A 14,111-nucleotide genomic window follows, 5' to 3' on the forward strand; every position below is an offset into this window, starting at 1 on the left:
CATATTCTATCTATAAATAAGAGGCACTGGGGAGAGGAGATTTGGGGAAAATGAGGTGGATTTAAATTACAATCAACTAATAAGAATAAAAATATTCTACTTAGTATCAATTAGAACAAGCTGGATAGCAAAAAGCTAGAAATATCTAATTGGGTTTTTAAATTGAGCTTTAAATGAGCCTCTTCTACAGGACTTGATGTCATAAACCCAAAGTCTGTTCTTTTTGTTTGTGCCAAACAGGTAAACAAGCATAAATCTCAATGGGAGAAGAAAACCAGACTTTTATGGCTGAGTTTATCTTCCTTGGCCTTTCACAGGACTTGCAGACCCAGATCCTGCTGTTTATTCTTTTTCTTATCATTTATCTGTTGACTGTGCTTGGAAACCTGCTCATCACTATTCTCATCTTCATGGATTCTCGAATTCACACCCCCATGTACTTTTTTTTTTTTTTTTTGCTGTACGCGGGCCTCTCACTGTTGTGGCCTCCCCCATTGTGGAGCACAGGCTCCGGACGCACAGGCCCAGCGGCCATGGCTCACGGGCCCAGCCTCTCCGCGGCATGTGGGATCTTCCCAGACTGGGGCACGAACCCGTATCCCCTGCATCGGCAGGCGGACTCTCAACCACTGCGCCACCAGGGAAGCCCCCCATGTACTTTTTTCTAAGAAATCTCTCTTTCACAGATCTCTGTTTCTCTACTAGTATTGTCCCTCAAGTGTTGGTCCACTTCCTGGTAAAGAGGAAAACTATTTCTTTTTTTGGGTATATGACACAGATCTTTGTTTACCTTCTGGTTGGGGGCACAGAATGCGCACTGCTGGCAGTGATGTCCTATGACCGGTATGTGGCTGTCTGCAAGCCCCTGCACTACTCCACCATCATGACCCCACAAGTGTGTCTCCAGTTGGCCATAGGGTCCTGGGCCAGCAGCGCACTAGTGTCTCTGGTAGATACCACCTTTACTTTCCAACTTCCCTATCAAGGACAGAACATTATCAATCACTACTTTTGTGAACCCCCTGCCCTCCTGAAGCTGGCTTCAGCAGATACTTACAGCACAGAAATGGGCATCTTTGCAATGGGTGTGGTCATCCTCTTAGCTCCTGTCTCCCTGATCCTTGTCTCCCACTGGAATATCATCTCCACTGTGATCCAGATGCAGTCTGGGGAGGGGCGGCTCAAGGCTTCCTCTACCTGTGGCTCCCATCTCATTGTTGTTGTCCTCTTTTATGGATCAGGAATATTTACCTACATGTGGCCAAATTCCAAGACCACAGAATGGGATAAAATGATATCTGTGTTCTATACAGTGGTGACTCCAATGTTGAACCCCATAATTTATAGCCTGAGAAACAAGGAAGTCAAAGGAACTCTCAGGAAACTGGCTGGAAGAAAGCCCTTTTCTCAGAGACGGTGACCTCTAGGTCTGACTTTTTGAGCTATAGTAACATCCTTAAAAGAGGAGCAGGATTTCAGTCGACAGTTACAAGTTAGGTCATTTCAGGAAGAAGCATAAAAGTAAGGAACATGTTCCAGAAACTGTGAATACACCACCCTAAACATAGGGAAGAAATAAAAGGATGAAAAGTTAGGTTATTTCTTGATTATGAAAAGCACTAAATGCTATTTTGAATGAGTTTTTGGTTAATTCAGCTAACGTGGACATGTTTTAAGCTTGACCACCCTTGAATTTAAGAGATTTAAACTGGATTATCCAGAGATAATGTCTAATATGAATTAAATACATGATTCTAACATTAAAGACATTTCAAGTTTGGATGTCCCAGTCATACAAAACCAGGAATAGTCTAATCAAAACCATCAATGTATTTAATACTGGTCTCATTCACGGCCCAAAGCATTTCAGCTTGTAAAAAGGTACCAGAGGCCACACTACTTCCTAGTTCATGATGTTATCTCCTGAAAGCTCCAGAAAATGAGTTTTTATATCATCACCCCAAAGTCCATATAAACACAGACTATCAGAGTAAAAAGTGAATTAAACCACTCCATAATATTGCCATTGAGTAATTGTCCAGCATTTGCATAAACAAGAATGGTATAGCTAGTGCTCTATGTTCTAGGATCATTCCCTTTCATATGTAGATAGTTTTCTTACTGTTAGAAAGATCTTCCTTATGGTAAGTCAAAATCAATTTTCCTATATCTTCAACCCACTTTCCCTAGTTTTACTCCTAGAATAATTTTCATTATCCTTCTATACCACAACTCACTGAAGTCAGTTTCTATATTTGTCCAACTTCAGTTTTCACAGCCAACCACCCACTTGTTCCTTTAAAATTCCTTTATCTAACATGCTTTGGTATCCAATATTCATTCAGGTCATCTTCCTCTGTATGAACCCAATTAACCCAATGAATATCTCTTCTGAAAGCAAAATGAATTAGAATTTTAGAAATTGGAGTTTACCATCCCTAGACTGACCCCTTAAGCTTAGATGCCTCTAACCACATTTCACTGTGGCTCAGCTTGTCTAGAATGGTCAATTCTAGAGTCCACTTTAGGTTCTCATAAACTCTTATTCCAAATAAACAGACTGACAGCTGCTTCGCTCTTTTTTTTTTTTTTTTTACTCTTTATAATATAACATTTATTCACTTAAAAATACAGTAGATACAAAAAATAAAATGAGGGTTTCCCTGGTGGTGCAGTGGTTGAGAGTCCGCCTGCCGATGCAGGGGACACAGGTTCGTGCCCTGTTCCAGGAGGATCCCACGTGCCGCAGAGCGGCTGGGCCCGTGGGCCATGGCCGCTGAGCCTGCGCGTCGGGAGCCTGTGCTCCGCAACGGGAGAGGCCACAACAGTGAGAGGCCCGCGTACCGCAAAAAAAAATAAAAAATAAAAAAATAAATAAAATGAGGGAGGTGGAGGGAATGGACTGGGAGTTTGGAAGTAGCAGATGAAAACTATTATATATAGAATGGATAAACAACAAGGTCCTACTATATAGCACAGGGAACTATATTCAATATCCTGTGATAAACCATAATGGAAAAGAATATGAAAAAGAATATATGTATATAAATAACTGAATCACTTTGCTATAAAGCAGAAATCAACACAACATTCTCTATCAACCATACTTCAATAAAATAAGTTTTAAAAAATTGAAATTGAAAACAAAAGTTTCCCGTCAGATAACCCTTGTTGTTTAAAAAGCTACAAAAATATAGAAGTAGAAATTTTGAATAGTACAGAAAGATATAAAACAAAACATGATAGCCACTCCCTTCTTCCCATGTCTTTCTCCCCATAGATCAATACTATTCTGGGAAAGATAATTTTCTTGCTCATTCTGTCTCTCCCTTTCAATTTTAATTGGAAAATAGAGCACATGGCTTATAAAATGGGGATATGCCCCTCTATTTTTGTCATAGTTTTTATATGACTTTTAGATAATTTTAGAAAGTCCTTTTTTGTTTGTTTGTTTGTTTACTTTTATTTTTTAATTTTTTAGAAATATCTTTATTGGAATATAATTGCTTTACAATGTTGTGCTGGTTTCTGCTGTATAACAAAGTGAATCAGCTACATGTATACATGTATCCCCATATCTCCTCCCTCTTGCATCTCTCTCCCACTCTCCTTATCCCACCCCTCTAGGTGGTCACAAAGCACCAAACTGACCTCCCTGTGCTATGCAGCTGCTTCCCACTAGATATCTATTTTACATTTGGTAGTGTATATATGTCACTGCTACTCTCTTGCTTCGTCCCAGCTTACCCTTCCCCCTCCCTGTATCCTCAAGTCCATTCTCTACATCTGCGTCTTTATTCCTGTCCTGCCCCAGGTTCATCAGTACCATTTTTTTTTAGGTTACATATATGTGTTAGCATATGGCATTTGTTTTTCTCTTTCTGACTTACTTCACTCTGTATGAGAGACTCTAGGTCCATCCACCTCACTACAAATAACTCAGTTTTGTTTCTTTTTATGGCTGAGTAATATTCCATTGTATACATGTGCCACATCTTCTTTATCCATTCATCTTTTGATGGACAATTAGGTTGCTTGGCTATTGTAAACAGTGCTGCAATGAACATTGTGGTACATGTCTCTTTTTGAATTATGGTTTTCTCAGGGTATATGCCCAGTAGTGGGATTGCTGGGGCATATGGTAGTTCTATTTTTAGTTGTGTAAGGAATCTCCATACTGTTCTCCAAGGTGGCTGTATCAATGTACATTCCCACCAACAGTGCAAGAGGGTTCCCTTTTCTCCACACCCTCTCCAGCATTTATTATTTGTAGATTTTTTGATGATGGCCATTCTGACCTGTGTGAGGTGATACCTCACTGTAGTTTTGATTTGTGTTTCTCTAATGATTAGTGACGTTGAGCATCCTTTCATGTGTTTGTTGGCCATCTGTATATCTTCTTTGGAGAAATGTCTATTTAGTTCTTCCACCTGTTTTTGGATTGGATTGTTTGCTTTTTTGATATTGAGCTGCACGAGCTGCTTGTATATTTTGGAGATTAATCCTTTGTCAGTTGCTTCATTTGCAAATATTATCTCACATTCTGAGGGTTGTCTTTTCATCTTGTTTATGGTTTACTTTGCTCTGCAAAAGCTTTGAAGTTTCATTAGGTGCCATTTGTTTATTTTTGTTTTATTTCCATTTCTCTAGGAGGTAGGTCAAAAAGGATCTTGCTGTGATTTACATCATAGTGTGTTCTGCCTGTATTTTCCTCTAAGAGTTCTATAGTGATTGGCCTTACATTTAGGTCTTTAATCCATTTTGAGTTTATTTTTGTGTATGGTATTAGGAAGTGTTCTAATTTCATTCTTATGAAATTAGAACACTCCCTAACCACTTATTGAAGAGGCTGTATGTACTCCATTGTATATTCTTGCCTCCTTTGTCAAAGATAAGGTGACCATATGTGCATGGGTTTATCTCTGGGCTTTCTATCCTGTTCCATTGATCTATATTTCTGTTTCTGTGCCAGTACCATACTCTCTTGATTATGTAGCTTTGTACTATAGTCTGAAGTCAGGGAGCCTGATTCCTCCAGCTCCGTTTTTCTTTCTCAAGATTGCTTTGGCTATTCAGGGTCTTTTGTGTTTCCATACAAATTGTGAAGTTTTTTGTTCTAGTTCTGTGAAAAATGCCAGTGGTAGTTTGATAGGGATTGCATTGAATCTGTAGATTGCTTTGGGTAGTAGAGTCATTTTCACAATGTTGATTCTTCCAATCCAAGAACATGGTATATCTCTCCATCTGTTTGTATCATCTTTAATTTCTTTCATCAGTGTCTTATAGTTTTCTGCATACAGGTCTTTTGTCTCCTTAGGTAGGTTTATTCCTAGATGTTTTATTCTTTTTGTTGCAATGGTAAATGGTAAATGGGAGTGTTTTCTTAATTTCACTTTCAGATTTTTCATCATTATTGTATACGAATGAAAGAGATTTCTGTGCATTAATTTTGTATCCTGCTACTTTACCAAATTCATTGATTAGCTCTAGTAGTTTTCTGGTAGCATCTTTAGGATTCTCTATGTATAGTATCATGTCATCTACAAACAGTGACAGTCTTAATTCTTTTTTTCTCTGATTGCCGTGGCTAAAACTTCCAAAACTATGTTGAATAATAGTGGTGAGAGTGGACAAGCTTGTCTTGTTCCTAATCTTAGAGGAAACGATTTCAGTTTTTCACCACAGAGAACAATGTTGGCTGTGGGTTTGTCATATATGGCCTTTATTATGTTGAGATAGGTTACCTCTATGCCTACTTTCTGGAGAGTTTTTATCATAAATGGTGTTAAATTTGTCAAAAGCTTTTTCTGCATCTATTGAGATTATCATATGGTTTTTCTCCTTCAATTTATTAATATGGTGTATCACATTGATTAGCATATATTGAAGAATCCTTGTATTCCTTGGATAAACCCCACTTGATCTTGATGTTTGATCCTCTTAATGTGCTGTTGGATTCCGTTTGCTAGTATTTTGTTGAGGATTTTTTCATCTGTGATTATCAGTGATAATGATTATCAGGCCAGTGTGACGTTGCACCAGCCTGAGGCTCGCCGTGCGTTCTCCCGGGAAGTTGTCCCTGCATCACGGGACCCTGGCAGTGGCGAGCTGCACAAGCTCTCGGGAGGGGAGGTGTGGACAGTGACCTGTGCTCGCACACAGACTTCTTGGTGGCAGCAGCAGCAGCCTTAACGTTTCATGCCAGTCTCTGGGGTCCGCGCTGTTAGCTGCGGCTCACGCCCGTCTCTGGAGCTCCTTTAAGCAGTGCTCTTAATCCCCTCTCCTCGCGCACCACGAAACAAAGAGGCAAGAAAAAGTCTCTTGCCTCTTCTGCAGTTCCAGACCTTTTCCCGGCCTCCCTCCCGGCTAGCCGTGGTGCACTAGCCCCTTCAGGCTGTGTTCACGCAGCCAACCCCAGTCCTCTCCCTGCGATCCGACCTCCGAAGCCCGCGCCTCAGCTCCCAGCCCCGCCCACCCCAGCGGGTGAGCAGACAAGCCCCTCGGGCTGGTGAGTGCTGGTCGGCACCGATCCTCTGTGCGGGAATCTCTCCGCTTTGCCCTCCGCACCCCTGTTGCTGCGCTCTCCTCCGTGGCTCCGAAGCTTCCCCCCTCCGCCACCCGCAGTCTCCGCCCTCGAAGGGGCTTCCTAGTGTGTGGAAACCTTTCCTCCTTCACGGCTCCCTCCCACTGGTGCAGGTCCCGTCCCTATTCTTTTGTCTCTGCTTGTTTTTTTCTTTTGTCCTACCCAGGTACGTGGGGGAGTTTCTTGCCTTTTGGGAGGTCTGAGGTCTTCTGCCAGCGTTCAGTAGGTGTTCTGTAGGAGCTGTTCCACATGTAGATGTATTTCTGAAGTATCTGTGGGGAGGAAGGTGATCTCCACCTCCTACTCCTCTGCCATCTTGAAGGTCCCTCTGCTTGGCTCTTTTACCCAAACGTTAATCAATCACGCATTTAGAGGGGATTCCATGGTAACCATTCTACAGTTACCTTGAACATAGGTCCAGGAACAACACACCTCAGATTGACTTTGCAGGGGAAGGCCTCCCCAGTGAACAGAAATCTAGTAACCAAAGTTCTTATTTCTTTCATTCATGCATCCATGGAATCATTTAAAAAGTATTTATTGAGCTCTTATTTCATTTTATCTTACCATTTTATCAGAGCAATGACTGACACATAATGTGTTTTAATACACACTTCTGCATTTGTTACTATCCTTTTAAAATTACTGGAACTGCACTACAATAGACAAACTCTAATCTGGGGTAGGAGGATCAGAGAAAACCCTCACTCAAACAACATGTGCTAGATGAGGTGATGTAGACAAGGACAAAAAATTAATAGTTGAAATTGGTGACTTGGCTGTCATTGATGATCTAGATGAGAGCTACTTCAGTAACAGCAGAAAAAATAAGAACATGTAAGAAGAAAGTACAAACACTACCTTAAATATTGCCATTACCGATCCTTGCCATCTCCACCTTCCAAATTCTGGAATCCTGAGCAAATAAAATGATGGCTGTTTTAAGGCACAGAGTTTTGAGGTGGCTTGTTGTGCAGCAATGGATAACTGAAACTCTGAGAGAATTGTGCTCCGTCACATTCAAATAGATTCCTGTGGGGCTTATTCACATTACCAGTAAAAACTACTACCCACCCTGGTGGCGCAGTGGTTGAGAGTCCGCCTGCCGATGCAGGGGACACGGGTTTGTGCCCCGGTCCGGGAAGATCCCACGTGCCGCGGAGCGGCTGGGCCCGTGAGCCATGGCCACTGAGCCTGCGCGTCTTGAGCCTGTGCTCCGCAACGGGAGAGGCCACAGCAGTGAGAGGCCCGCGTACCGCAAAAAAGCAAACAAACAAACAAACAAAACTACTACCTCTCCTGCTATGGAGGGAGAGGGGGAATAAAGGGCCAAGAAGCTTCTAAAGAATCATAATAAAGATGATGTATCAGTCAGGGTTTGTAGTTGCAAGTAACAGAAACTGACTATGCATGATTTAAGCTAAAAGGAAAAATACTGAATAATAGTAATTCCGATTCTGCAGCCAGAATCACGGGCCAAGTTCATTAACACAAATTCATTAACACAATGTCAGCTAAGGACATCACTGCCATTCAGCACTAGGTGGCGCAGTTTACACTGCCAACACCCTCAGCACAGGCCCTGCTGCTGGAGCTGCTAATTCCCTGAACCTGGAAATCGGAATGTTGCTGCTCTCTCTACCGCTGACAAAAAAAAGAGAAGAAATTGCTGACACTACCTCAGCCAGGTGACAAAGGTTAACATAAATAGTGTTAAGTCCTGTTGTTAGTGCGTTCCCTTGAGATGATATGATGGAAATAGCACTTTATGATTGGAAGATCCCTCAAACCCATAACCTCAGTCTAATCATGAGAAAAACATACAAATTCTCATACATGGGCTCCCTATAAATATACAACCTGTACTCCTCAAAACCGTAAAGGTCATCAAAAACAAGTCTCAAAAACTGTTACAGCCAGGAGGAGCCTAAGGAGACAAAACCTAAGCAAATTCAAACAAAGTATAAAGTTTAGTTAATAATAAGGTATTAATCTTATGTTCTTAATTGTAGATGTGCCATAATAATGTAAATAATAATAATAACAATGTAAGTCGATAGTAGGAAAAGGGGGGTATATCAGAACTCAATGTACTATATCTTCTCAATTTTTCTGTACGTCTAAAACTGACCTAAAAAATAAAGTCTGTTTTTAAAAAAGAAACTTTTTGATGTCCTTGCTTTTTCATGTCACTAGCTCTTAACTCAAAGTCTAGACTGGGTATATCTAATTGATCAAGTCCTAGCTGCAATGCAGACAAAGGAAGTTAATATTAGATGTATTCAGTTTCCATGGATGGAGACAGGCTCCAACTCCCTCACAAGACTCAACAGAAGATTATAATTTTAGACAGTGTATGCAAAGGATCAGAAGCCAAAAACTGACAAATGTTCATAACACATGGCCCATGAAACCAAATCACCCCTATTCATATCTTGACTATCTACAAATTCCAGACTGACCAATGCAACTCACAATCTACACAACACAATATTCTGAGGATGTTCAGAACACAGAACATTGGGTGAAGAAATACAATAGCTTAGCATATGGAATGCTTCCACTGGTCGTTAAGGCAGTCTTCATTTGATTGTGTTTACTAATATATTTTCAATTGCTAGTACAGTATTGGCCACATATTAAATTCTCAATAAAAATTGGCTGAATGAATATATAAGTGGTCTAGGAATAGTGTTGGCTTAACGCAGGTCAAGTTTTCTCTATATTTTTTTCTTAAATACAGAGAAGATCTGGATTTCACAATGATAGAAGAGAATGGAGTTTGTAGCAAACAAGTCTTTGCATCATCTTAAGGATCTAATCCCAGATGGCTTTACAATGAAAGTCATACATTGAGAGAAACCTTTAAAATTGTGCCATTAAAAAATAGCTGGACTTTAGTGAGGTGACTGCAAACTGAAAATGACCTTTCTTCAATTAGAAAGCAGTGTCTAGGCCTCTGTGGACTTTTGAAGACACGTGGTCAGAAACCTCATACCTATAAGGTATGAGAGGAAGACTGGTCATTCGCTTCATACTTGGCACCCTTTCCATTTCCCTGAAATCTTAAGTAGCTAAAGACTATGTTTGAGCCTGTTTACTGGCAATACTCACAAGTTAAAATTTTTATTTTGCCTAGATATTAACTGACTTTTATAAAGGTCAACCCCATCACAAACAATTCATGGCACACACCATACTCCTAATCTTGGAAAATATCATTCCACAATTCTGGCACATCTTACTAATGACCCTCTAAATCTTGAAGTGTTGAGTGAGTAGCAGTGGGACAAGTACGAAGTGATCTGAGCTTGAAGCTCAGCTTCGCTATCTTTTAGTTTCCATAAATTTGGGGATGATAATCTCTTCCTTATAGTGTTGTGGTGATGAGTGAGATGACATTTATAATTTGCTAATGATAGTAATGAGTACAGAAGAGGTTGGTTAAAACAAACAAAAATCTGGTTCCTATCTTGTTTGATCTAGATTTAAAGCCCCCTTCCTGGGAGACAGTCCCTGATTTACTAGTTTGAGTTCTTCCTCTGGGGCTCAGTCCTAGACTCCTCCTCCTCCTACTGTTTTCTCTCTTTCTCTCTGCAGTCTCATTCTCCCCCCCGCCCGCCCATAGTATGGAGTACCATCTACCCGTTACTGACACAAATTTTACAAGTCTGGCCCCATACACTTCTAAGCTCTCACTTACATCCAATTTGACAATGCTTCTTGGATGTCACAAACTATCTCATATGTAACAAGCCAAAACTGGACTCATGATCTTTTGCAAGATTTTCTACCGTGATGCAAAATTGAATAAATGAGTGAATGAGCGAATCAGCAAGTCAGTAAAAACCATGTTAAACCATGTTATATACAATACCATATCTTTTCAAAATTACTTCACTGTTTTTTGATTCCAAGAAAATGGGGGAGGAGGGTGGGTGGAGGTGGCCAATCATTTTGGCCAGTTCTCCTAGATGGGGATGGAGGAAGCCACAGAAGTTTGACAAGACCTTTTCCCACCTACCCTAAGCATGGCCCTCGGTTCCTGGCCTTAGGGTTGGACACAAGTCGATGAAGTGGGCGGGGCCTGGGAAAGGGGCGGGACGGGCAGAAGCCCCACCCCGTCTACTTTATAAACTTGGGCCGCGGGGGCTTCTGGGGGCTTCCACGGATGGTGCGCGTGCGCGGGAGTGCGCCGGCCTGCGTCTTGGTATTTAGTAGATACTGAGCCGGCGCTGGCGTGTAAGGGACAGGTGTGGCCCGCGCTGCTTAGTTGTGGCGTGATTACTAACGCAAGCTCCCTCTCTGGGCTGGGAGGGCGACTTCTGCGGCTCCTCTGAACTGGCTTCTGGGTGTGACTGAACCCAGCCCTGGCTGGGAGCGGTGTTTGCAGGTATCACGCGGGTCAGCGGGCAGTGAGGACGCGGGTGAGTGGAATTGGGAATCCTGCTTGAGGGCGTCCACGCGGTCTCCTCGGCTTGTTCGCTGTTACCTGGATTCCAACTCTGTGCCCTGCAGTCTCTGCGGGAGAAGCTGGAGGAGGGCGCGAGCTGACAGAGATGGAGGCGTGGGCTGTGGTAGGAAGTTAGTGCGTGAGAGAGGAGAGGTAAAGAGGGCTGGGGTGGGAAACAGGACGGTTAGGTTCCAGATCCAGGTCTACTGTCTCCTCTTCCATTCTGTGATGGGGGCAGTCTCCAGGCGTTTAATCTGGTAAATATATCTTGCTCAGCTGGTTTTGGAATGCCTGATATGGATTCCCGATCCAGTGTGACTGGATCAATCGACTGGAAAAGAAAATGGAGAAAAGTTCATTCCAACTTGCCGTGCTGTCCCACTCATTCCTGGCCACTCACTAAAACCTCTTTATTTCAGATGCTCATTTGCACACTGCTTTATGCTACTTTTTACAAGCTAATCTCGGAAAGCGAAAGATTCTCCTTACCTCAGGCTACTGCTCTGCCTATGACCTATTTGATTAAAACAACCCTTTTTCACAGATACTACCTTTCCCCCATAATTAGTGCCTGTTCAAGTTCCTTGACGCTGTAAAATCCTATGAACTTGTGTCAGCTGGTTATTTGATCTAACTCTCCAGATTCCTGCCACCTGCGCCTTAGTGAGCCCTTCCTTCCATTGGTATTGGCTCAGCGTCTTCAATCTTCATTCTGAGTCCTACCATCATCCTTAAAGGTGTCTGTTTAGTACTTTAGAGTTTAAACTTTAACAGTTCTTGACTTTGTTTATTCCACTGGTGGTCACTTACAGACCACTTAAGCTATTCTCAGTCACAGTCATACCTTGGACCATTTATCATCCAGACTCTTCCTCCTTCGAAATCTTAAGTGCTAGCATATCATCCTGAACATCTCTAACCTGTCCTCCTAGCTCTATAATTATTTATACTGAGTAATTTATTAATTTTTAACCTATAAACTCCTAATATATTTTGTTGCTTTTTCTCACTTTGAGTTGAACGTTTAATTCATCTCATTCTTGTTTAATTATATATATAAGGCTTTGCTATTGCCTAACAGCAGAACTTGAGCTATTAGATTTTGAAGTGCAGTGTTTTTAGTGTTTTTAATTTGAGTTGTTTTCTAGAAGCAAAAGTTAAATTTCAAAGTAGTTGAGATTTTTTTTCTATTTCTACTTGATGTTAAGATCTAGTTTTCATTCTGGTAATAAATGTGGTTTGTACTGCTTTTATTTACTTTATATTTATTGAGTTTTTTGGTAGCTTAATAAATAGCAGCTTTTGTAAGCATTCCCATAAGTGCTTGAATAGAAACTACATTCTTTCTGGTTTTATATATCAGGCTAAGCATGTTATTTGTGTCCTCTATACTATCAATTTTAGCTTACTTGTTAAGGACTGAGAAAGTTGCCTTAGTCTCCCATTTTTGTGGTGTTATTGTTGCTTGCATCTCTTGTTTTCTGAGGGTTTTGCTATAAATATATTTCATTGTGTTATTTGATACACTTAGTAACAGTCATATTTCATTATGAGTTGTACCTTCAATCATGTAAAGTTTCCTCTTTGTCTCATTTTATTCATTTGTGCTTTTAATTCAATATACATCTTAATTCAGTATATCCCTGCATATTATTGTTGTTTACATTTGTTTTTTTTCTATCATCCCTTTAAGCTTTGGAGTTCTTTTGTTTTGGATGTCCCTTAATTTTTTACATAGTTGAGTTTAAATTTTTACCCAGTGCATTTATTGTTACAATGGATATTCTTGTTGTTAAATCTTTTTTTTTTTAATGCTTACTTGGTTTTTTGTTTTGTTTTTAATATGTGATCTGTGAACTTTTTTTCCCTCTTTCTCCCTGTATGTTAATTCTGAAAGTATCTGGGCCCATAGTTCATTGTTCTGCTGGAACTCAGTGAGTGATACCTCTTAAGCACTTCGGAACTTTCTTTTCTTTTTTTGGTAATGAACGTGTACTTTCCTTAAGCTTTGGAAAAGGTTTGTGTTGGATCTCAGAATGTTCCTTCAGTTGTTCCACTTTGCCCTGTGTCCCCATGTAATGGGGATACTAATGAGTATATAGATGGCGTCAATACATTTCTACAAGACAGAAAGTGAAAATATGGTTTACAGAAGCAGTGTAGAAAAGGTCACAACTTAGAATATGCTAGGAGGTGACCACAGTGGAGGTGGAAACCCATCTGCCTATGAGAATCTTAAGCTGTTCCAACAGAGTATGGCAGTGAGAGTTAAATAGAACATAGGAATCGAGTGAAGGGTTACATGTGAAACATCTATTCCAGTCATCTCCCCAGCCTCCCAGCCCTCTTCCCACCTACACAGAGAAGCAGTTTAGCTCCAGTGCCTTCCTCCCACAAAAAGTTCTTCCCTAAATAAATTGAATAAACCGTCTGAGGAGAACGAAGGCTTTTAGGTTAGGTGTTGACATTTCATAGTAAAACCTTTTCACTCTGTTGTGTGGGGAGTCCACAACTTGACAGGCTGCTCCTCCACTCACCCTAAATCAAAGTCTGCCAATGTGTTTGTCTCACTGATATTCACATGGCTCTTTGTAAGTCTCCCATTCAGGGTAGACACCCATTAGGAAACCAATCTACTGATACAGAAGAAGTAGAAATTCATATGATGATCTGGAATAATCAACCTAACACTTGATGCTTAAATATGAGCAGAAAACTAGGGAATACCAGATGTCTAAAAACCAAGATAAATAGAAACCCTGACCACAGAATCAAAGGGAATTTAGGAAACAGAAAACTCAAATTAGAATCTTCAGAGAAATTTGAAACGATATTGTAACTGTACAAGCACAGTGCTATGGAAAAAGAACCACTGGCCTAGAGGCTTATAATAAAAATGACTCCTGAATGGTAAATTTCATCTGGACTGGGAGAACTGTAAATCAGATAGAAAGCTGGATCTGAACTTCCCTGAATGTAGTGACTCATAATCTGGCACGCTCTTTGGGGAACCCTGAGAGCTGCACTCGTAGAGTTGTTAGATATCAGCTCCTGTAGAAGGCTTTTCAGTCAAGA

General features: G+C 40.9%; 1 protein-coding gene across 1 annotated transcript; it reads left to right on the forward strand.

Moving 5' to 3' along the window:
- Positions 1-221: 221 nt before the first annotated feature.
- Positions 222-1,420, forward strand: OR2D3 (olfactory receptor family 2 subfamily D member 3; the record flags this gene model as incomplete). Its single annotated transcript, XM_079707559.1, has 2 exons — positions 222-460; positions 670-1,420. The coding sequence occupies exons 1-2, from the start codon at positions 261-263 to the stop codon at positions 1,418-1,420; spliced, it is 951 nt and encodes a 316-aa protein (XP_079563685.1). The 5' UTR covers positions 222-260.
- Between the last annotated feature and the right edge of the window lie 12,691 nt (positions 1,421-14,111).

This window comes from Hyperoodon ampullatus (genome assembly GCF_949752795.1).
Source record: "Hyperoodon ampullatus genome assembly, chromosome: 7".
In the NCBI taxonomy this organism is placed as follows: domain Eukaryota; kingdom Metazoa; phylum Chordata; class Mammalia; order Artiodactyla; family Ziphiidae; genus Hyperoodon; species Hyperoodon ampullatus.